Raw genomic sequence first — 24,984 nt, 5'->3', positions numbered from 1 at the left:
CAAGTGTGTTAGTGAGACTGTTGTGGATTGGTTTTTGTTTGCACATGCTACCTTCCCTATTCTGCATGAACAGAAGAGCCAGAGAGCTCGGGAGAGTGTCCAAGGTTAGCAGAATGTGCATGATAGACCTTCCTTTTGCCATAGGTGAGCCTCTTCTGTAGCCCTGTTGCCTGCTGTTGCTCCAATACCTGTGTTCAAATCAGTTTTGTATATCTTGAACACCTCATACTGACAGCTGAAGGCTTAATTCATGGCCTGAATGGTGCAGTGATGTTCTGCTAGGTATTGAAATTTTCGTTCAGGAGGGACAGCTGTATTGTCTTAACCATTTAAAACATGTGTTCCCCTGTAACTGATTTGCACAGACTTCATTGATGTTTCCTGCCTAGATTTTTGAAATTTCGTGTGGAGTGATTGCCAGTCACTCAGCGCTGAAGGAAACGTAAAAAGAAGCAAAACCCCTCAACTGAGTTTCTCTGGATCTGGACACAGTGGAGCTTGAGCTCCATGAATTTAGCTCCAGCTGGTTAACCAGATGGTGTGATGACCAGTATTGTTTCAGGAGTCTGACTTGGGTGTCTTACATCAGCAAATAAGAAGGAATAAATTTTGCTGAGGTAGTCAGTAGAGGCAAACAGAGAAGTGAGGATAATTATTGAGAATCCTTAAGTTGTGTATTTTGTCTTAGTATCTGGACGAGTTTGAAACTTAGGGGAATTTAAATTGTTAGGATTTATTCAGTGTTATGCTATGTATTTTTAATGTTTCAGTCGTTTACATTGTCTTTTATTTTCGTGAAGCTTCACAGATTTCAGGAGCATGATATTTTGATAGGTTGCTGACAGCAGCTATATTTTGTTAGTGATAAGAAATGTAAAATCTTAACACAAATAGCACTTAAAGTAGTACTATTAGAATGGACATGGAATATTGGGAGAGAAGAGGAACAAGTGTTTAAAAAGATAGGTTTTCATGTGGTAATAGGAGTTGGTTTAAATACAAGCACATCTGAAAGAGAAGTTCATGATAGGACTGTTCGTTTTTCTGAGGGTGAAGAAAGGTTCCAGTGCTGTAAAAGCAAGCGATAGTGCAGAATTTGGAATTAGTCTCCAAGTCTTAGTTACATATGGAACAGTGTTACATAGGTATAGCTGTATTTGCTCTATGTTCAGTTTAAATGGATGTGTTGAGGCTATCACCTGATCTCCAAAAGATGCTTTGTAATCCCTGCTCTACCTTAGAACAACATCTAGTCATTTCCATATAAAAGAGTTTAGAGGTGTATGCTCTGGAAACTGTAAAGCTTCTTACAAGCTTTATTTGGGGTTTTTTCCTTCCACTTCTGCACTCTGTTTAAAAAGGATTTTAGCAGCGACCATATATCCAAGGTCTGTTCTTTCAGTTTGGAAGTTCCTGGTAACAGTATAAAAAGATACTGCCTACCAAAACTTCAGGTTCTGAGGAAGAAGTTGTTTGGCTGCACTGCCTTCATCTTAGCACAGACTAGAGCTTTCTGTCTGTGTTTTTATATGGGGAAAAAGGACATGTGAATTTCTTGCTGATTAAATTAATACTTGAATATGAAGTACTGAATCATAATACTCCAGAATAAATTAACTGTAGCTGTTGCCCTATTTGCACATGGTAAATTGCCAGTATATGTTCTTCAAAAGTTCAGGTTAAACCAGAACTGCAACAATAGCATGTTAAATGTAACTCTACACCATTTTCTGTAACTTTATTTTAAAATTTGTGCAATTGACAGCTCATGGTCATCTCAGAGTGATAAAATGATTTTCATGTTTATGTGTGGTTGACAAGAAACAAACCCCAAAGCCTCAAACTGTCTCAATTTTCTTTGTGATATTAAAAAGAAAAGCTTAGGATGTTTTTAAAATTATTTTTATTTGGGTATTTTTTTTTTAAATTAAAAACAAACAAACAAAACCAAAACAGTCCCCCAGCCCAGCAAGCCCTAAACATGCTTTGAGGCTTTCAGTTGTGTCACACCCAGATATGATCTGCCAAATCTGTCTCTGCTGTTGTCAAGAGTGAGTAGCTGAGATGGAACTTCCAGTTTCTGTTTAATACTTGGCTTTTTGTTAATGTTTAACTATAGTGAGTACCAGATGTGACATACCATCAAGGTGTTGACTCCCCAGCAAGGCCAATCTCTAATCCCTTTTGGTAGAAGGTTAGCGCTGATATTTCCCTGGCTTTTCACCTTTGAGTAAATTCGGTAGTTTAAGCTCTTCTCTGGACATGTCACAAGTAAAAGGTAGAATGTCCATATGCCTGTATGTGACTAAGAGGGGGAAGGTATTGGAGTGTGAGTATGATCTTCATGGTTTTGGAAGAAAGTAGAAGTCTAGGTGCATTTTCTAAAGCATGGCTAAAATGTAGCATGTAGATACAGCATTGAAGTTGGGTTGATGATCACCTAAAGTTTATTTCTTTGACATAATTTACTTTTACTTTAAAAGGCAGGCAGCAAATGCCTTATCTGCTGCTTCTTGGTTTTATGGGAGGTAGGATATACCTTTACTTGTTTGTTAACGTTCATGCTGCCTTTTAAATCGATAGATGAACGGAATAAGTTACTTTATTCTGTCCTTCATTAAGTTTAACAAACCTTCTTGGCATACCATTTTTTTCTTTAGTTTTCGAAAGGAATTCTTTCATTTTCTTTGTTGTGCTGCAGAAACCTTAGACTAGAGTTAACGTAGCAGGTGCAAACAGCAGAGCTTCAATTTAAAAGTTTTTATCTGGAAATAACCTATATTCTCTTTAGTGTTAATATATGTTGACTGTCCTCTGCAGCTGTAAAATCTTGAAGGCAGCTGTGCTGAGAATTGTTACACACTAACGCAGTGAAAGAGTACTTACTAACTCCTCAGTGCTCAAAAAGAGGTGAAACACTCCTATTGGGGAGGTCCTGTGCTGTTGATAATAACATTATTTCATTATTATAAAAGTGAATGTAAGAACTGTGGCTGGCTTTATGTAACAATTCCCAAAGATGTATCGATTGTGATCGGTTTAATTGGTTGGTTGAAGCTGTAGTTTTAGTGAGCAGTTTCAAAGCTTGTTTGTGCCCTGTGGCCATGCTCTGGTGGTCTTGTTGGGGTTGGAGGAACTCTGGTTTAAGTCATTGCAGTGTGGTGGTTTGAAGGCAAAGCTACACATTGCACTGCCAGGGCTGTGTGTAAACCAGACTAGGGAAGAGATCTCATGTTTGGCTGGGGTTTATTCGCTGTAATTTTACAGACGTCAAGGATTATGTTTAAGTTGTTTGTTCTAGGTTTAATTTGTTAGTTCTTGAATTTGTGAATTGTGGTCCTTACATGTAGGGGGAATACAGAGGCCTCTGTCAGCATTGCTGACTTGAGGAATTAGCTCTGCAGAATTTGGTTTTGAGTGACATTTTTTGAGATCTAGTAACAGCATCTGCCAGGCTGTTTGCTAGCCCTTTTGATGAAGTCTAATATCTGTTGAATTGGATTCATTTTCTTGCTATGAATGGGTGAAAATTAGACCATCAGGAAAACATTACACAAAGGCTAAAATATTGATTGTTTTGTATTACTGCTTAAAAAAAACTAAACTGGAAAAATCTTAAAAAGCATTTTTTTTTTCAAATTAATAGTTAGCAAAAGGGGAGAAAATGTATTTCAAACAACTTGCTTTGTGATATAAGTTAAAATAATCAAAGAATGTTTGTATACTGACACGTTTTCAGGCTTTTTTTAGAGGCAGTTAAGTGGCTGAAGCTACAACTTGTGTTGACATTCCTAAAGCTTGGTGTTTTTTTTTTTAAAAAAAAAAAAAGGAAGAAAGAAGTTTTAAGGGCTTCCTTTGTCCTTAATTTGAGTTACTGTTTTATGTAATTCATCTGAACAGCTTTTTATTTTAAAAAAATGGTTTTGTTGACACCTTAAGTCCTAAGATCTGTGTGATTTATTCAACTTCTACCAGGTTCTTCATTGCTTGATTAAAACCTCATAGCTAAAGGAAGCTGTATCAAATAATTTTCCCAGATACTGCCCAAGGCCCCACCATTACTTGAAGGTTTATTTTTTTTAGTGTACACTTTTAAAATATATTTTTCCTTTTTTTTTTTTTTTTTTTTTGCTGATGAGCAAAGGGACAGGTGTGCTCAAGCTTGCATTGTGACTAAATTCTTGATTGCAAACAAATTATAGTGCTTAGAATTGTTATAAAATGGGTTTAACTTGTGGAAAATTATGTCTTGTGGGTTCTTGTCAGTTTCAATTTAGGTGTTTTAGGTGTTAGGGTTTTTTTTAATAGTTTTTATGGAAATGAGGATGAAATCTTGAGGAGATGATGTTGACAAATAATGGAAGTTAAATTGAAGTAATGCTGTAGTTTTTTCACACATGTAATAGGTAGTTAGCCTTATTTCCTTGTGTATGATAGAGATAGTAGATAATGGGTATAAAGATGCAGGACTGTTACTACAGCAGTGCACCAAGGAATCTTAAGCCTGCCAAGAGTGGGACTTTCACTTTTGCTGTCAGCTTGACTTTTTGACATGAAGGGTTGTCTTTACTTTAGACTTTATGAAAGTGAAGGAGCCCAAACTGATAAAGCTTTTGCCCTAGTAGAATGAAAAAAAATAATTAAGGGGGGAAAAAAGTTAATGCATTTTGAGAGGTGATGAAAGGTAATTCTATTGGTGTCCTTAATAGGACAGATTTACCATAGTGATTTGGGATGAAAATGCTAACACTAGGCTTAACTTTTTTTTTTTTTTTTCCCCTTAGTATGTATCTCTTGTCTGCTACTCTGATGAGAAAAAAGATTGTTTTGTTTTGTTTCTGTCAGTAATTTTATCTAATTGCCTTTATTAGTCCCGTTACAAACCAGGGATCACAAACACAGCAACTGCAGAAGCATTATGGCATTACCTCACCTATCAGTTTAGCTGCCCCCAAGGAGTTTGACTGCATGCTTACCCAGAAATTAATCGAAACCCTAAAACCTTATGGTGTGTTTGAAGAGGAAGAAGAGCTGCAGCGCAGGTGAGTGAATACTTGTGTCCTGTCATGAGGTTCATGTGTGACTATTGAGGACCAAGTGTGTATGTGTTCTTTCAAATGCTTTCTTAAAAGCTTAGTGGAATTGTAAGCTTAATTTTTCTCAATTAAGAGTAATATCTGAAAACACAGGGTGGAATTAAAATGGCCTTTAAATTTCAGAGGCTGGTTTGCATTTTTTCCCCTTCATCACTACTTTATTGTAATGAAGCTTATACTTTTTTTTCCTTATTAAGCTTTCTAGAGTTTTTTTTTCTCCTCTCAGTACTCCTTATCAGTATTCTTTTAGATGCATGTGTTATATGAATTAAAGTTTATTATGAAAATGAGTTGAATTCATGTGTGTATTGCCTTGCATGCTTTCATTTTTTTGGAGCTTAAATCTCTTGAATGTCTCTAAGGGGTGAAAAATAGTGGGAATGTTGAAGAAGTAACTTTCAGTATATCTATATATATATATAGATATATATATATATATAAAACAAGATCTCTAATTACATCTGTAATGTTACTTTAGTAGACTTACTGTGTAATGATGATCAGAGTCTTTAAAAAAATCCACTAGTTTTGTCTAAGTTTGTAACCTGTATTTATGCTGTTTTATTAATAGGATTCTAATTTTGGGAAAATTAAATAACTTGGTGAAGGAATGGATACGGGAAATCAGTGAAAGCAAGGTATGGATTTATTTTACATGGAGTCGCCAATATTGTGATCCTAAGGGTGCTGTAGGAAGATTATTCCAAAATACATTCCTGTGCTAAATGGGATGAACCTTAGATTTGGGGATCAGAACAGATACAATCCTTGTTTAGTTTCTTTTGTTCACAAGCAACATTGCCTCTTCATAGTGTACCTTATCAAATAAAGAAACTCATAGATGTAACTTGACTTTTTCTCAAAATTCATGCATACAGTACTGTATTAATTACAGTACTAGATTATTTGCCTTTGTGAAACAGTGCTAATCTTAAAGTGTACTTCCTGCATCTTTGTGGTCTGTGGTCTTTTTCTTTAATGTTGGTCCTGTAATGTTACTTTCGTAGACTGATGTGCTGACAGTGTTTTTGTCAGGCTATAGTAATCCCTGCTCCCACCATCATCTTTGAGTGGATATAGACTTCCATGATTATAGATTTTTTTTCCTTAGAGGAAACCCCTATTTTTTTTCAGCTATTTTGCTTTGTGTGTATTTGGGATCGTACGTTTTCTGTACACTTTCCTTATGCAAGGAGAATTTATATATGAACAAGATTATGGGCAGGGACTGCCCTGCTATGTGTATCTCGGTCCTTGAAAGCAAAACAGTGAGAATGTCATGACCAGTGTAAGATTGAAAGCTGCTTAAGTAATGTAATAAACACTGATGCAGTAGACAGGTTTTATGTTGCTCTAAATTGGAGTCTATCATCTATTTCTGTGTCAATCTAAAATGCCTGAGTGGTAAGCAAAATGTGTTTGATCTCTGTAACATTATAAAGCTGTTGCACCTGAAGCGCAGAATTGGTGCAACAATTACCAGGTCTGAGACGGTAATGTGGAATGTAGTTGGAATGTTACAAATGATCCAAGTGGAAAGCTATCTCAGTCTTTTCTGTAAATACTGAGATTATTTCAGTATTTCAACAGCATAAATTTCGTACAATCTTTTTCCTGTTGTTTGAAAAGAAATGGTCTGTGTTGTTATAAGTTGTTAAGGTAAAATAACCAATTTTTTTTGCTCTATTTAGAATCTTCCGCAATCGGTAATAGAAAACGTTGGAGGAAAAATTTTTACATTTGGATCATATAGATTAGGGGTTCATACAAAAGGTAATGCTTCCTTTTGTGATAAAAATCCGTGTGTTTGAGCTAATGATTGATCTTGCTGTATTTTGAGGTGGTGTTAGATTTCTTAATTTTTTTCTCTAGTCTTCATTCTAAACAAAAGAAATATATTCCTGTATTATGTTTTTGCCATGGATTGAGAAACAGACAAAAAATTATTTAAAGACAGAGGAAGTTAAGTTGTATACTTAAATTTTCGTGTTTTGTTCTTTGAAAATTACAAGTGTTCCACAATTGAAGCAGGAGTGTATGTATGTGTTCTGTATAGTTAATGGCCATGAATTTTTTCATATGATTTGACTTAGTATTTAAAAAAACCCCACCATTCCATATGATGAGAAACTAAATTTTCCTGCTGAATTATTAATAAAAATGTCTATTGCTGGCATTCCATGCATGTGAAGTATTGAGTAATTTACTTCTGCTGCTTAATAATTTCAGGTGCTGATATTGATGCCCTGTGTGTTGCACCAAGACATGTTGAAAGAAGTGATTTTTTCACATCATTTTATGAAAAGTTAAAACAACAAGAAGAAGTGAAAGATCTGAGGGTATGTGAAACACCCAATACAGATTGCTGACCTGTGGATTAGGAAAATTCAGTAGTGAAGGATGATGCATTAAATAAGTAAATATAACTTTACTGTTAAGACTTGCAAAAAATTTTTTGTTAACTTGCAGTAAAGTCTATCATATGAGTTGGAATAAATAGAGGTTTTTCCTAATTTCCTCTGGTCTCACTTAATAGATACACTCAAAAATTTGGATGGCAGAATGATCTCCTAGCATGTGTGTTAGTATGGCAAAATTTCTGCTTACTCACTTGAAGCAGGCAGATGCAAATGTAAATGTTAGCTCTACAGGGTTCAGGACCAAACTTAGTTGGTTTTAATGAAGATCTTATGCTGCTTCTTTATAACTTCATGCTTGTATAAACAGTAGTGGTGGTTGATATTAACTGATACTTCATAGTGGCTGTCAGCTGTGCATTAGTAAAGGGAAGCTGTATTTTTAGTGTGTCTTGTTACTAAATGCTTGTACATGATTTTTAGCTGCTAAAGATGCAGATTTCCCTTGTAGTAGTGGAAGATAATACTAATGCAGTATTTTGCTTTTGTTATACCTCACTGCCATGCCTCCGTGAGTCAGCTGGTGGGAGCTTTAATCTTGGTATAGGCTCAGAGTAGATTTTTTCTGCTCCAGTTTTGGTTTTTGGTTTTTTTTTTTTTAGATGAAGATAGTTGATAGCAAGTCTTGGCTTGGTCTAGTCTTGCTTTCATAAAATAAACGGAACTGTCTCTGCAGCATTCTTCCAATCTATGCTTCCTGTAGTTGGTAACTACCAGTGTAGTGCAAAGATCTGCTGGTAACACTAAATGCACTGAAACAGCTGTTTTCAATGCTTTATAGCAATCTTTAAGTTGACATGCCGTTTTTGAGAGGATTCAGATTTTCAGTTTTCCATTCAACTTTGCTGTAAGCTCTAACTTCAGGTAATGTAATTGATTTAGCAGCAAGGTATGTATGGTATTCAGTAGGGCTCTGCACTGATGCAAATAACCTTTATGTCAGGGTGTCATAATACTTTTAGCTAGTATTAGGAGTTTGTACTTCTCCATCTTTAGGGGAGCACAGACTTAGTGGTTGCTGGAGTGAGTGAGTATGAGACACCTGTGAATATGACTTTTGCTTAGGATCGATCCATCCTGTCAACCAATAATGTTAAGGTAACCTTAACTATGGTTTGAGTGCTGACAGTAGTGTTATCTCCTCCTCTTGGAAAGAACTGAAACACTCTTGGAACAGTTCATCCTCCAACAGTTCAGAGTATTTCTTATTTGGAGGTAGGCAGCAGTCTTTGCTTTTACTATCACAGTCTGCTCTAGATTGCATTTAATTCAGATGCTCAGTTCAGGAAAATTATATTCATAGAGTAGATGTGAAATTGCACAGTTCCATTGTGATATTGTTCATCAAAACACAGTATAATTGACCACATTTTAAAAACATGCTTGACCTCTGGAGACTGGTGACTTGCAACTGTCAGGCTGCACAGTTACACAGTCTTCTCATTTTTTATACCAACTGTAGAAGCAGAAATAATATGCCTTTTTAGAGCAAGAATCCCTATAGCTTGGACTTGGAATACTTTGAGATATTTGTGAGGAGTAAAAGATGCTTGATCGTGTCTTCTTTGTAGGGAGAAAGAGGGTTGGACCTTGAGGTAACACCATCAGAGCTGGTTGGTACAAGTTTGAATCATAAGTAACAGCTAGACAGCTGCAGCACATAGTAGGTCAGTGCTTACTGCATAAATTCTCAATGGTGGAGAAAGACATTGCTTAGAAAAATCAACCTGAAAACAGAAAAGCATTTATAAAAATAGCATTTCAGTATGATTGTCTAGACCTGGTAGCTATTGTTTATAAATGTTCTCTATACTGAAAATAAAATGCAACTTTTTTCCCCCCAGGCTGTTGAAGAAGCTTTTGTCCCAGTTATTAAACTTTGTTTTGATGGAATAGAGGTAAAGATCTTATTTTAATTTGTTTTGGTAGAACATGGTGAAAACAAAGTTCTTAATAAGTCATTATTCATTAACAGGAATGCTATTAAAGTGGCTCTCTGAAGTTCATAGCTAAGATTTTGTCAAAAGTCCTCAGTTTTATAATTTTAAGTGGAGATTTAAGGCTGAAACAAGAGTTTCTTGATGGACTTAAAACTGTGTGCAGAATATCTCCCTGTTTTTTTTTTTCCCCCTTATTTTTTTTTTCTTTTTTTTTCCTCTGCTACCCGCTTGTACTGATTAGTTTACTGACCTGTAGAGTACCACTTATAGGCATTATTTAGGCTTAACATTTAATAGAAATTATATTTGTAAATAATGTGGCTTCAGATTTTTTTTTGACTGCTAGTGATTAACTATTCAAACATGAAAGATTTGCTTAATTATCCTGCATTATAGAAACTTGTGGTCTTTAACTTGTTCTCAAAAGTGTGCTGCTGAAGGCAAGCTGGGTATTCTTTGTTCTGATTTCTTAACATATCTCTTAACATGTGACCACAACAATGGTTTTGGTGGCTGTAGCCTGAGGGATCAGCTGTCTTGGAGCACTGAACTTGCTTGATTTGATTTTTGCTAAGGAAACAGGAATGGTAGTTTCAAAAGATACTCTATTTATTCTTCTCAGAGTGTTACATGGTCAAACTGTCATCTTTTGGTGACAAGACAAAAACATGAACTGTTTATACACGCAGTTAATGAGACTTGTAGTTGGATTATGTCAACCAGTAACTGGTGGGTACAAGAACAGTAGTTTACAGAGGGGAAGGAATTCCCATGCTAATCTTCTGGCAAGTGACATGAGGTAGTATGGTACACAAAACTGGCAATTTCTTCTCTCCCAGTCTGTGAATTTGTATCTGTTAGCCATTTTATACAATCCATATGCAGTTGGGTATTAAGGAACATTTTTCTGGAGAATCTGTTTGCTGTTTACATAGCTTAGGTATTCATTCTAGATATTGAAACTTTCCTTACTTGCCTTAGCTGTCCTCTGGTCAGTTTTTTTTTTTTCTCTCTGGTCATTCAAGCTGGAGTTGTCTCTCCTTTTTAAAAAATGAAATTTGAAATACAAAACCAAATAAGGAAAAAAAAAAGAACTGTTGCCCTAGAAGTAGTAGCATCTTGTTCCAATATAATAATTTATGATAGGCTTAGGTTTATTACTGAAACTTAAGTCATGTTGCTAACAGTGCATGAAAGTTCTTTTTCTTACATTATAAGCTCACTCTTTGCATATACCAGTGTTATTGTTTCTGGTAGTTTGTTTTTGTGCCCAGCTATGTCAGTATCAAACAATTTTAATTTTCCTTTTGCTAACCCAGGCAAAACATGCCAGAAGGTAGAATTGGGAAAAAGGACTTTAGTTTTGTGGTGATCCTGTTATTAAAACTTAAAAAATTCTGACAGTAAATTTTTATATGTCCATTTTATGTTCTTGTTTAAAATAAACAACTTTCTTAATTTTTTTGTTCTTCCTGTAGAGTACTTTGTATTTGATTGCCAGCTACCTCTCCCCCCAGTTATATAAGACAGACTGTTAATTTTTTTATTTGAAAATAAATGTCAATGAGCTTTGCATCTTTAGAGGTGCTAGACCTCCTAGAGATCAGAGCAGAATTTCAAATTGAAGTTAATTTTGAACTTGTTTTATGCTGAGAAGTAGTACTTTTGACTCAAGTTGGAACTTCTGTATGTAATACAGACTGTTGATAAGATCAGCTATTAAGGACTTTGAAATACAGACTGTACTGAATACTTCGGAAATACTTTTCTGTGGAAAAGGGCTTCACAGTTTAAAATGGATGGATGCAAAGTTTTAAGTACCTACAAGAAGTCTTTCAGGTGTCTTCAGATCACTTTACCAGAAATAATTTTAATGTAACTAAAGCAGTTTTCTTCTTGGTGCAATAGTGCTCGGTATTTCGTTGTCTTGTAGGTCAAGTGATAACCACTTTGGTTAAAAGCCTCATTTGGTGAAGTGCCTTTGTTGCCTTGCAGACAGTCTGCTGATATGCACTTGATATTCTCATCAACTGACTGATGGAAAGGCAAACCGACTTCTGCACTCAGCAGTGTCCTTGTGTGCGGGGCAATGTAAAACTAACTCAGTGCTGAATAGTATTTTAGATGTTCTAGGTCTAGAAAACCTGCTATGTTTAAGTATTGCAGAAGTAATAGCAAAGAAATTGGGTGAGGTTTCATAATGTCTACTCTTGCTCAGCAGCTTGCTGAATTTTCAGAATGTTTTCTGTAATCAGGTATGTAGACTATTCATAGATACTGGTCATATATAGAGTCAACTAGTTAGATGTGTGCTTTATGAGGGATGGGGAAAGCTATCCCACTCTTCCTGTAATTCCATGGTAATTTTCATGGAATCATAGAATATGCTGGGTTGGAAGGGGCCAATCAGGATCAGCAAAGTCCCAACTCCTGGCCCTTTGTAGGACATCCTGAGAGGGTTTTCCAAATGCTTCTTGAGCTCTGTCAGGCTGTGATCACTGACCTGGGGAGCCTGTTCCAGTGCTCAACCACCCTCTGGGGGGAAAAAACTTTCCCTGATACATAATCTAAGCCTGTCCTGGCTCAGCTTTATGCTGTTTCCTTGAGTCCTGTCACTGGTTATGAGAGTGAAGAGATCTGTACCTGCCCTTTTGTCATCTTCAACATCCTCGTGAGGGGATGCAGTGAGGATTTCCCTCAGTCTTCTCTAGAATATTTGAGAATATTTAGGTTAAAACCAGGATTTTTGTTTTCATGGTATGTTCTGAGGTTGGTCGGATTTTGTATTCTGGACTTAAAAGTAATGCTTGTTCCCAAATGATTTTATTTACATTGGCAGCATAGTTTTTGTGTGTGTGCTGGTTGTATATTAATCTAAATGTGTATTTTATCCTATTGGCAAAGGAGCCATAAGATAGATGAAGCATCTGAATGTGTTTCTTTAAGTGTCTCTGAAGGATGTTAATATTTTTTAAAAGGGATTCTTTGTACTAGCAAGACTACTATTAGTAAAGTTGATGAAAGTGACTTATAGAATCCTACAGAAGAAAGAGCATTTTTCTAATGTCTTACTTCTTTTTTTTGTTCTTAAGATTGATATTTTGTTTGCAAGATTAGCACTGCAAACTATTCCTGAGGACTTAGATCTACGAGACGACAGCCTACTTAAAAATTTAGACATTAGATGCATACGAAGTCTTAATGGTATGTATATCCTGCTTTGTATATCAACTTGTCTGATCTTTAAATAGCTATCCTAGGTTCTTTGATACAGTAGTTGTGGATTTGACTGAAAATACAGTAATTTCATATGTGGAAATAAAGTTACTGCCAGTTTTGTATATCTTTCTGGAGAGAAAGGTTGTTGCATGTTGGCCAGTTCATGATTTTTTTTCTCTTTGGTTGGTTTATGGTTCTAGAAATGAATGGGACTTACAAGACATTTGTGCAGAGCATTACCTGTTTCTGTAAATAAAGATGTGTGTCTGTTTTTTGATTTGTGTTTGCGTAAACGTACGTGAAATTGCTTTAGTGATATATTTGAGATATCAAAATGGTGTCAGTTTGAGGTCAGTTCTTCAGTAGCTTACTAGCTTGTTTAAACCTTAATTTATCTATAATACCCTTGCTTAAAAAATGATTATTTATGCAGGATTAGTAGGGACTTTAGCCTGGCTGCAGCTTGATGAGGAAGAACATGTTTGCGTGAGGAGTAATGATTGTTGTTACAAGCTAAAAGTTGATAATTTGAGATCATCCCAGCCACCTAAACTGTTTTGTGAAATTCCCATTTGTGCCATCTCTAGAATTTTTAGTTGCCTCTTAAAATAGTCTTAGATAAAACTATTTTCTTTCAAACAGCTCTCTGCAACTACTTAATAATGATGAACTACTACTTATTCTTTATTATAAACCCCGTAAAATCAAGCAGTTAATATTGGCATCTATAATGTTACAGTCTGAAAATATGCCATCAAAGTAGCAGTATAGCTAGTATTTTTCAAAACTATTCCTTTTAGCCTGTTCTTAAAAATTCTAAGGTTTGACCTATGGCTCAAAAAACCCTGTGGTTTTCTGTAGGTTCATGAAGGCTTATACTTTTTTTAGTTTGCCTTCATATTGCATGATATACTGCATGTATTCACATTAACACCAGAACTTGTTTCTTTAACAGCTTATCTAGTTCATTAATAATAAAAAACCCCAAGTATCAGTCCAAAACTCTAGTCATGCACGCATGAATTAGCTACCTGAGTGTTGCCATAAAACACTAAAAATGAAAAGCAATGCAGATGAAAATATGTTAAGCTTTCTAATCCAAAACAAAAGTGATGAGAATATGAAATGAGTTTCCAGCATGCATATCTAAAAGGTTAGGTAGTGTTGATGGTGGGGGAAGATAAGCAAGCAAAAAACTTTGGAAGTGGCAACTGTAATTATTTATTTCTTTTGCAGGTTGCCGGGTAACCGATGAAATTCTGCATCTAGTACCAAACATTGACAACTTCAGGTTAACACTGAGAGCTATCAAATTGTGGGCAAAACGTAAGCAGTTTTATTTCAAAATTTGTGAAGTTTTCACTACCTCTTCTGGTTACTGACATCTCTCTCCTTTTGTCTCTCTCCTTCTCGATCCACAGGCCACAACATCTATTCCAATATACTAGGTTTCCTTGGCGGTGTTTCCTGGGCTATGCTAGTAGCAAGAACTTGCCAGCTTTATCCAAATGCAATAGCATCAACTCTTGTACATAAATTTTTCTTGGTATTTTCTAAATGGTATGTTTTTTTTGTTTGGTTTTTTTTGGTTTTTTTTTTTGGTTTTGGTTTTTTTTCTTTTGTTTGTTTGTTTTTAATTTAGACTAAACTAAAATAAAATTATTTGTAGACACTAAATTTTAGTCCTGTTTTTATGGTACCATTTTCAGCTGTTACCAGATTTAGATAAATTAGAAACATTGTTCTTGCCACCAGAAATTGTCAACTTAGTTTTTCAATAAGTCATCCAACATGTCTTGTTTTTGAAGTATCCAAACCAAAACCATGCAGTTCTTAATTAAAATTTTCTCAAGTATTTTTTGTAATTCAACAAGACTCTTCAGAAAAAATACTTATATAGTATAAAATAATAGCATATACCCCCAAATGTAAAGTCTTTTAACGTTCAGATACTGGGATAACGGATAAAGGAGGTGTGCCAGTATCTAGTTTAGGCACATAGTTTAAATACAATTTAAGAGAACCAATGGCAAAAATCTGGGTTTTAGTCTTGTCAGTGTGCAGTGGTAGGTGTTAGAGAATTACATGCTATTTCATGCACTTGAGCTAATTAGCTCAGAAAGATGGTTTGAATAACTCTGATGGGAACATTCCAAGTAAATTTAGAACAAATGGGCCAAAAGTGAACTTTACAGATTACAAATGAATACTGTTTTTCTTGAAAGTCCATGTTTGGATACTTAGAGCCTTCATGAGACACAGACAGACTTTAAGAATCATTTACCAAGGTGTTACTTTACTCCAAGTATAGTGTCTTTTCTTCTTAATGTGAAGATAATTTGCACACTTTCACTCTCTTGCATTCATAGGCTTTACAGCCTCCTTGAGGTACGTAGAATTTAGTAATATTTTGCCACACTAAGATAATAGAGGGGAATTGGTTGTAATCTCTGTTTAATGTGTTTCTTGGACTTCTCTCCAGTTTGTACATGCATAGCATAGGAGCATAATGTACAAATTCCAAGAGATTAACTGACTTCTGCTCTTTATAGGAAGGTAATTTTTATTCAGGGGGTAAGATGACTTAACAAGTGTTACTTTTTTTAGTGTTTTGTTCAACAAGGTTTCTTTCTCTCTTGATTATTATTTTCTTTTAATACATATGGTTTGTAATGATGCTGTATGCTGTAATTGTGCTGGCTGTTTGTTCTGTAGTTTGTCCATGAAACAGCCAGCTTGAAGATGGACCCAATGTCAATCTTCACAGAGGATTTTCTGTTTGATTGGTATATTTCAGGAAGAATTTAGAGGAGTTTAAATTAGTTATCTAAACCAGTGGTTTTAAACCTTCAAGACTACAGAAAATTCCTTGTTCTGATGCTCTGGAGAAGCTAATTGTAGTTCAGCAATACAGCTTATTTAAACAACCCCAGTTAGACCAACCTAGTTGTGAGGAAATGGTGCTTTATTTTGAGAGCAGATTTAAGAAGGATCACATTCAAAAATATTGTTTGTGTAACATACATGGTTGTATCCAATAGTCTTATTCAGTCCTACAATCTTTTTGAACAGGGAATGGCCAAATCCAGTGCTATTGAAACAGCCAGAAGAATGCAATCTTAATTTGCCTGTATGGGACCCAAGGGTTAGTGTGTTATTTTTTCCCCTCTAAGTCACACTGTACAATAAATTCGATTGCTTAAAAGATTCTAGGTGAACTTCATTTTGGGTATATTGAAATTAATGTTGTGGTGTTATATCTTCATAAGTAACCTCTGATTCTCCTGAGGATAGAACAAAGTTACCATAGTTGTCTAAATTGACCGCTTGAAGCACACTTGCTGAACAATGTACTTTGTCTCCCAATTTTTGAAATAAGCAATCTTTATGAAAGTTCAGCGCAGTTACATGTGTTAAAGTGATGCATTTTTGGAAAACTGCTAATCTTAAAATAGTTTGCTTATTATTTAAAACCTGTTAACTGTTGCAAGTACCTTGAATTCACTTCAGTGGAAATTACAGCCGGATAGGCTTGGTTCCTTCCGTATAGTTTAGTAAAGTGTCTTTCATCTTGCACCAAAGAAGATCATAACTTGAAGTCTTTTAGTAGTTTTGTGTATTGTTTATAATATTTGATCTCCATCTTTGTAGCACTTACATTAAGGACATTGGACATGATTGTCCTTCAGGCAGTCAGTGAAACAGCTTGCAGCAGATGCATGGCACCCATTGTGAGCTTTCAATAGGACATAATGAGTCTGCTCAATGCTGTTTTGTCAATCATAGAATGGTTGATAGTCAACTAATCTTTATTTTGACGAATAGCGTAAGCATCAGAGGTTGAGCTGTATTCCCTTTTGTACTTCAAATCTGTTCTTTTAATTGATGAAAGTTCACATGTAAATATGTGAAATGGCTGAAAAGATGTTCTTGAGTCTGTTATTCCTGAGATAGGAGGTTTGAGGTCAGTGTGTGATGGGAACTGTTGTAGTAGCTAATCAAAGTGGGCTAAGACAATGGCAGGGGTTTATCTTTTATTTACCTTCTACAAGATTGTTACCCTAATAATATTTTAATGTACTTTGCGTGTGTATGTTGTGTCCTTTCTTTTTTGTCACCCTGTCTGCTGTTAAATAAAAGTACGTTAATGCAAGTGATGCTTCTGTCAGGTTGCATAGAGCCTCTTATTAAAATGGCTCTTAGTTTTCCGTAGTGTTACAGAAATAAAGAATAAAATACCTTTCGTAAGGTTTGAAGACAGTCATTCTGCAGAAGGTGCTCATATGATGATGAGGTGTCCTTGGTTTCATGTGATCACAAACTAATTTCTATTAAAGAGGGAAGTTGTTCTGTTTGGTTGGCATTTCTGGAATTAGGAATGCCTGCATCTTGATCTTGATGTGCTGACAGGTTACAGCCCTCCCACATCACTGTCATTCAGAAAGATGTCCTTTGTGAGAGCATTATTCTTGTTTTCTTAACTTCCTCTGTACTCTTGGTCTCCAAACTAAGGTCTCTTAGAACTTAAGACTTGGTTGTAGTAAAGGGAGAAATCCAAATTTGTTAACTGATGTGTATGCTTGAAGAAAACTGATTGGCTGTTGTTATATGTAGGTAAACCCCAGTGATAGGTACCATCTTATGCCTATAATTACACCAGCATACCCACAGCAGAACTCTACGTACAATGTGTCCGTTTCCACACGGATGGTCATGGTTGAGGAATTTAAACAAGGTAAGTATTATCTTACACTTTCTATACAGATTTTTTTCCAGACAGATTTGAAATAGTTTCATTGTGGGTATGCTTTGAAAGGGGGAGGTGGATGGATGTTAAAAAGCTTATTGACACAAGACTGTTTTGAGGGAGGTAGAACTTGGCCTGTTATGCTTAACATTGCTTAACACTGCAAACGTAGTAGATCCTTCTACAGGTCTGTCCTTCTCCTTTAGAGACTGAGGGTAATGAAAGAGAATGCCTTGTGCTCTGAAAATTAGAATGAATGGTATAATGATTTTATTTTAGTGGCTTAGATTGTGTCATGTTATGTGAGGGATTACCAATAGTAGTTCCACTTGATGCCTGTTTCTAGGCCTAATATAAGGCAATATACTCTCTTGAAGATGAGTCCTCTGGATTTATCCATGTAATGTACTTGAATAATTATAGAAGATAAGAGAAGATGTTATCAAAGCAAGAAGTAGACTGTAGTAGATGCCGGGAGTAACTACAAGTAGCTTTCTCAGACAGGGCAGTACCTTATTGTCTCACTGTTTCTTTGCCTAGTAAAGTGCCTTGCACAACAGGTGATTCAAATACTATAAGGAAAAAGATCTGTTGTCTTTGAACTGAATAGTTAGTGTGGCATATGCAAAAAACTAAATGGAGCTGTGTTACACTGCAGAGTAAAAGTCTGTGAAATAATCAGTCTGATCAATTAGTGTACATTTCTACACAGATAATGAGTTTTTTTAATAATATGATTTGTTTAACTAATGACCAGTGAAAGTATAATAAAGCTTGTTGATAAATTGCTGTGAATTAGAAGGGAGGAAATAATTCTTAGTTGTTTTTGCTAAGTAAATTGTCTTTGCTCTGGATACAAAACTGTATTTTAAAAAAAAAGTTTAAATTTTTTTTTTTTTTTTTATAATTTAGGTCTTGCTATCACAGATGAAATTTTGCTGAGTAAGGCAGAGTGGTCCAAACTTTTTGAAGCTCCAAACTTCTTTCAGAAGTACAAGTATGTATTTTATGGCATGGCAGAATATTTTATCAGTTGAACTACCTCATAATGCTCTGTAGCACAGGATCATAAATATACATACATTAAGTGTCCAAATAGTGTTTTGTTAGGATTTTCCTACAACGTGAGAGAGAGAGTACACTACTCTCCTTTCTATTGGAAATAATCTCCTCAGGTACTTTTTTGTCTCGTAAACCTCTGTTTCAGAAACTCTTTAGTTCTGACCACATATTTAGAATATCACCAGTTAACTCTAGAATTGGTATACTACCAATAACATTGACGAAGTTTCATCTGGTTTGACCAATAGAAATGTTCTTTAGTCCTGTCAGTAAGCATTCTAAAAATGGGTCTTCCCAAGAAAATAGATGTTAAAAGAACTTATTCTGAAGGTCAGTACTTAATATGAATAAGTACTTGAAACTGTATTTTTTCTTCTGTCAATATAGTCAACAGTTTACTCTGATAATAAAAGATATTTTTGCAATTGTGTTGACTAACTACCAGTTGTACTAGTTACTATTAGATCTTTTTTCATTAAAGCTTAAGGCTCTTGGATCTTCATTAATTCACACCTGGCTTTTCTAATTAATTTTGTAACGTTTCTGAGGGAAATACTGAAATTCACACTTCACACTTTTAGGGTTTCTAGTAATACACTTGTGGGGCAGAAGCTTGTTAAATGTATACGGACTTGCTGAAAGTTGTATTTTTATAATAAATATGAATTATTAAAATACGGACTACATCTTCTTTGCCCTCAGTTGAAATTGGAGACCCATTTTTCTTGAATCAAGATCAAATATATTTTACACTTGTTTGTGTTGGGTGGTTGGTTGGTTTTGTACTAATCTAAACAAGATTGAAATATACAGTTCCCCCATTAAAAGAGACTGATGACCTTCATAATGTGTCTGTGTTTTGTTTCTATACCTTTTGCATGATAAAAGCTTTAAAACATTTGGATGGCTTTTTTTGTTGTTCCTTGGAGCTTAAGATTGAAAACATTTAAAAGAACACTATTAAATTATATTGTTTTTTGAAGTAAAAAATGGGCTGCAGACAAATCAGTTTCTGCTCAAGAGGTTAATAAATTCCCTAGTACATTTTCTTTGTTTCTTTCAAAAGTAGAAAGAAATAGGAAGTATTAAATGTCATTTGAAATAATCTCCATTTGATGCAGTTTTTTTGGGGTGTACCAGCATAAGCCATTTTACTGGGTGTAGCAATAAAAGCTTCTCTTGCTCAACATTTTATAATCAGGTTTTCTGTTTTGCACAAGATGTCTTTGCTCTCATTTTATTTTTTTTTAAAGTGTCGAATAGTATTATGGAGCCTGTTTTAATTTAAATTACCCAGGATTTTCTCTGTTTTCCCTTAGTAGGTTAATTTTACAATTTTGCTAAAGTAGCCTTTACAAAGTAAATAATTATATGCAGTCATCTGTAAGCAGTAAATGTGGCTTTCTTAGTCAGATCTCCATCTAAAAGATAGATATTTTGAAATTTCCACCCCCCCCCCCCCCCCCTCTTTTCACGCTCTTCTGTTTAAGTTGTGGATGCCTTGGCATGTTCTGCTGAAATTCAAAGCAGTGTGAAATGCTCTGCCAGATAAGAGAGCATCTGATCCTTGCTCTGGGACATTTCTTTTAATCTCTGAAAGCATAGATTCAGTAATCTATAACTCTCAATGACAGTTAGTTGCTATTGAGATTTGTTCCTAAGCACTTTTGACTTGCTGTCAGTGTTTAAACCTCGATGATATGTGACTAAGGAAATCTAGGGGCTACTGTATACCTGCTTAGTAGAAGCAGATTAGAAATTAGGAAAATTAGGAAATCTGCTCTTAGTCCATTTATTTTTTTCTTACTTTTTGAATGTCAGCAATTACTTGGAGTTGGGGAGTTGCAACATGTATTATCTGCCCTTTGTGTAGATTTAAATTTTTAGAAGAGGAAAGCCACAACAAAGAACATGTAGATACTGTGTTTTACAGGGAAGTGACAAGAATTTCAAATGGGTACGAGTTTGAAGTGTTGCATGAGAAATGAAATTGTTACAGTTCAAGACCAAGAGAGCAGTGTTTTGAGAAATAGCACTATTTTAATGAGCTCTGGCATATTCTTTCTATGTTGTTAAAAGAGATAATCCTGCTAAATAAGTAGAATATAACTATACCTTTTAAAAAGGTAGTTTAAATTCTTGGGTTCATGTATAATTCCCATATAGGTAATAAAGAAAAATTGAAATTAACAGTTCAGTGTTCTCAGTTTTTTTTTTTTTTTTTTTTTTTTAAGAAAGTAATATGACTCTAATTTTAAAGTATTTTTTTTAGAAATACTTGTGTTAATGATGTATTACGATTCCATACTACCTACATTACGGTGTTTTTTTTTTTTAATTAAAAGAATGTTAAAAGGAAGACAGTGAGAAAACATCCAAGCCCCCAAACAAACAAGACCCCAAACTGATATACTTCAGAATAATACCCAACATATAAAAGTCACCACTGACAGATAGAGGCTTAAGCTAAGACCATTTATTCTTTATAATGAAGTGATAGATACTTCTGAATTACACATGTGCTTTGTGATAAAATTATGAATGAGGCACTCATAAAAAACCTTGTCTCAGCAAAATTTAGCAGTGAGACCTTGGACTCTTAAAACTAAAGGTATCTTAATTTTTGACATAATTTAATTTTGTTGAAAATAGTAGTAGGAAACTTCTAGAGAATAATTCCCTCTCAGCAGTAACAGCTGGTAGGTGAGTTAGGAGAAATTGGATCCTTTTTTTTTTTCCCAGCGACTACTACCTGAGCAAAAACTGTTAATCATGAAAATAGTTATTTTTTTTCAGATGTAAGGCTTAGATCTTTTTTCTAGGTGCTTACCAGCTAGTTGAGGCTTTTTAGACATAGCCAAATTACCTTTTTTTTTTTTTTTAATAGTTCTTCAGAAGTTTGTTTCACAGGGATGCTTTTAATAAGTAACTGCAAAATCGATTTCTTGGATATTTGTGGGTTTGAAATTTGTCCTTTTCGATTCAGACATGGTTAAAAATACCCAAAAGCTTAAACATTGTTGTGCCTACTGAATTAAAACATTCTGCAAGTGTGCAATGTGATGTAGAAATCTTACTGAAAGTGTAGTTCTCCTTAGAATAAACCAGTATTAGTAATTAGTGACTTCTCATACCTAATTAAAGGACTTTTATTCTCTTTTTCCATAACATTTTCCTGTCAAGTAGTTAATACTGCCAAAATGCAGAATGTACAGGTTATTTTATCTCTGTATTGTTCAGAACAGGGAAGAAGTTTCTCCAGATTTCTCCCTTGCCGTTCTCGTTTCACTGACATTCTCTGACTGAAATCAGAGAATTGTAGCATGTAGCAGGATTTTGGCTCTTGCCACCTAAAGATGAGAAACATGTAGGTGCTAACTTGATCTGTTGATTTGGACTTGCTGTTGTGATTTGAAGGCCTCTGGCACCAGAGTACTCTGTACCATAGTTTTCATTTGCCTTGCTTTCCTCTCCATGAGCTATATGCTAGGGACTAGTCTCTTGTATTACTACTGTTCTTTAAATCCTGCTGAGAAGCTACCTAAACATGCCATATCTGTACAGAGTAGTGTGGCATTGTATGACTTAGGATGTTAAAGATTTCGCAGCTAAGCTTCTGAAAAACCTGCCTGTAAGCAGGTGAGATTGCTTTAGCACCCTCATTAGGAACTCAAGTTATAAGTAATCTTTTCCCGTTCTGCTGTCCTTGGGCTTCTTTGTTTAAAATACCATTCTTGTTTTGTATACTGTCTCTTTGAAAACTACTTACAGTGAGTATACACTGAATATCCTGGAAAATAATTAAGAGTTTAAGAATTATCATCAGAGGAAACATTCCTTATGAAATTTCAGATAAGTGTCTTCAGAGAATTCCAAAATGCAGATACAAAATTTTTAAACCACATTTAACAGTGTTATTTCATATTTTGAACAAATGTGTATGTGCTAACCACTCTTCTCACTATTCAGAAATAATGCAGCTAGGACAGCTGAGATGTAAAGGTAGTTGTGAACAACTTTTCTCTTGATTTGTAGTCAGTTAAATCCCTGATTTCATCACGTATTGAAATACTTCAATCAGTGCTACGTTCCTTATCTTTTATTAAGGTTACTGGTATTACAGTGGAATTGCAAATGGCCCTAAACTCCAAAATGTTTCACAGTCTGTTAGTCATACGCTTGGGACATAGCCCCTTTTTCTACTTAACAAAGCTTAATTTAATGTAAGATATATACTTAAGCTAACCTGTATTTTACAATGTAGAATTTACTGCAAAGTTTTAATATTAAGGTGTGAATGTCTAGTTTCAGAAATACATATAGAATAGCATATTGTCTTTATCTCCAAAGGCATTATATTGTACTTCTAGCAAGCGCACCGACAGAAAAACAGCGACTAGAATGGTGAGTAATCCTTGTGATTTTAAAAAAAAGCGAAACAAGCCCTCTTCCCCCGACCAAAAACACCACCTCCCTCCCCCCCGCACCATCAACCTTGGAGACAGGGGGGTATCTAGTGTATCAGGTGTCTTCTTAATGAGTGAATGTGGAGCTTCAGTGTTTCAAAATTGAGTGGATGAAGATTGTAGGGTTCTGGAACAAACAGTAAAAATTAAATACTGGGAAGTAAAGGCTGATGCTTCAATTTTTCCTTAATGGTAGTCTCAGGTTTTCTTTACAAATGCCTTGTGCACTTTTTAAAATGAGCAGTGTGAGGAGGTATGTTTTCAGTCACTTGAAATGCTCTTTCTCAAAACAAAAATTCTCCTTTCCCATGTTTCTGCTCTCTTTTTTATTAGTTAAATTTTAAGATTGGCAGATATTGGGAATTTCCTCACCTCTAAAATTCATCATCTGAAGCCAAAAGAACATTGGACAAATACGTGGTGGTTCTTTCTGACTACCTTTTACTTGATGTGTGATGTCTTGTATTTAATTCCATTTGTGAAATCAGGCTGCAGAGAGAGCTGTAAGGCATTCGTAAGCTTCCCTTGTCAGCTTCTGTAATGCCTTAAATGAAATGATTGATCTGAATTAATCTGATGTGCACTAATTCATTAGAAGTCTCAAGTTTTAGCATAAGAAGAATGTTGGAGGATTTTATCCTGATACATGATGTTAAGATACTTCTATTATTTCCTGTTAATGAGATCTTGCTAATAAATGATATTTATACAGGGTTGGCTTGGTGGAATCAAAAATCCGTATTCTAGTTGGAAACCTGGAGAAGAATGAATTCATTACACTGGCTCATGTGAATCCACAGTCATTCCCGGCACCCAAGGAGAATCCTGACAAGTAAGCAAACCCATTTTCTTCATTTAGTAGGGAGAAGCTAAATTAACTAAAATGCAATTTCATTAATAAATAAGCAGACATTTTAATTGAATCCTAAAAGGATTAATTTTTAATGACAGCACCTCAAGGCAAACACACAATACACAGCTCAAGTACTATTTGTGAAATTAGGTACGTTTTAATTCTGTATAAGTACGTCTCTAAATCAGAAAATAAGGGGACATGTATTTTTGTTTATAACTGTATTAATTGCATAATTTCTTGCCAAGCTGTATAAGTTACTGTTACTTAGTTGATGCTGTTCTAATTGTGTGGAAGCTCTGAGAATCTGGGAGAACCTCAGGCAGTGTAGAACAGAGCTATTAAATAGTTAAGTTCATTTAATGTTATAAAATTTAGCAGTTGGGATGAATATCATTGAAATCACGACTGTTGTTAGAATTTGTCAGGTTGTGGAAACACTGGAGATAATATCAAGTGCTTCAGATTGTTGAGGATTTAAAATGTATTTTGACTCCTTCCTCCCCCACTCAAAACAGCGATTGCAGGTGTGGGTTGATGGAAAACTCTTAAGACTTTATTTCAAGATAGCATTGTAATGAATTTGTAAGGAATCATATTTTTGTGTGTAGTGTGAGAATGGGGAAGAAATTTGTCTTTACTGGGATATGTGAGAAGCCTCGTTAGCCTTGTACAGGGCCTTTTCCACACATTAATTGCTTCAAGCCCCAATGTATGGGGCTATTTTTTTTTTTTAAGCAGTTACATAATTGTTACATGCTTGTTCCCGAGTAAAATTGGACAAAGCAGGCAGTACCTCCTCAGTACCATTTTAGTGGGTGGATATAGCTACAACTGCCTGCATAATCAGAGGCTCCAATTAGCTCTTATTTCAGAGGACTTGAGGCAGACAACACTTCCAGCAAAGGTTGTCTTCCCAGTGTATACAAAGGATATTCACCATGCAGTGAGAAGGGGAGCTGTCAGAGGGATGGTTTTAACTGAAACCTACAGTTTGTGGTCAGTTGCAGCTAAGAAGTTTGAGCGTTGAAGACACATTTAGGCTGCAAAATGGAAGTTGTTTAATTGGGTAATAGATTCTAATTACTTTCAGTGCCTTTATAATTTCTATGGCTAGTTGAGAGCTGGTTACTCTCATGCTAGTATTTACATGAGAGAATCTATACAGGAGCACAGTCGAATGG

The 24,984-nt window shown here is 35.2% G+C and overlaps 1 protein-coding gene across 5 annotated transcripts in view; it reads left to right on the top strand.

Annotated features, from left to right (window-relative positions):
• The window catches only part of PAPOLA (poly(A) polymerase alpha), a 45,299-nt gene that overhangs the window by 3,891 nt on the left and 16,424 nt on the right, over nt 1–24,984 (top strand). For all 5 annotated transcript variants that reach the window (XM_040066585.2, XM_040066584.2, XM_040066587.2 and 2 more), the window contains exons 2-14: nt 4,872–5,042; nt 5,668–5,734; nt 6,788–6,869; nt 7,326–7,435; nt 9,358–9,411; nt 12,546–12,657; nt 13,909–13,998; nt 14,094–14,232; nt 15,745–15,817; nt 17,287–17,407; nt 18,332–18,416; nt 22,832–22,885; nt 23,660–23,779. In XM_040066585.2, coding sequence (XP_039922519.1) covers nt 4,872–5,042; nt 5,668–5,734; nt 6,788–6,869; nt 7,326–7,435; nt 9,358–9,411; nt 12,546–12,657; nt 13,909–13,998; nt 14,094–14,232; nt 15,745–15,817; nt 17,287–17,407; nt 18,332–18,416; nt 22,832–22,885; nt 23,660–23,779 — 1,278 coding nt within the window. The remainder of the gene's footprint in view (nt 1–4,871; nt 5,043–5,667; nt 5,735–6,787; nt 6,870–7,325; nt 7,436–9,357; nt 9,412–12,545; nt 12,658–13,908; nt 13,999–14,093; nt 14,233–15,744; nt 15,818–17,286; nt 17,408–18,331; nt 18,417–22,831; nt 22,886–23,659; nt 23,780–24,984) is intronic.

The sequence above is a fragment of the Hirundo rustica genome, chromosome 6, assembly GCF_015227805.2.
Source record: "Hirundo rustica isolate bHirRus1 chromosome 6, bHirRus1.pri.v3, whole genome shotgun sequence".
Taxonomy (NCBI): Eukaryota; Metazoa; Chordata; class Aves; order Passeriformes; family Hirundinidae; genus Hirundo; species Hirundo rustica.
This window is presented reverse-complemented; position numbering and strand designations above follow the sequence as displayed.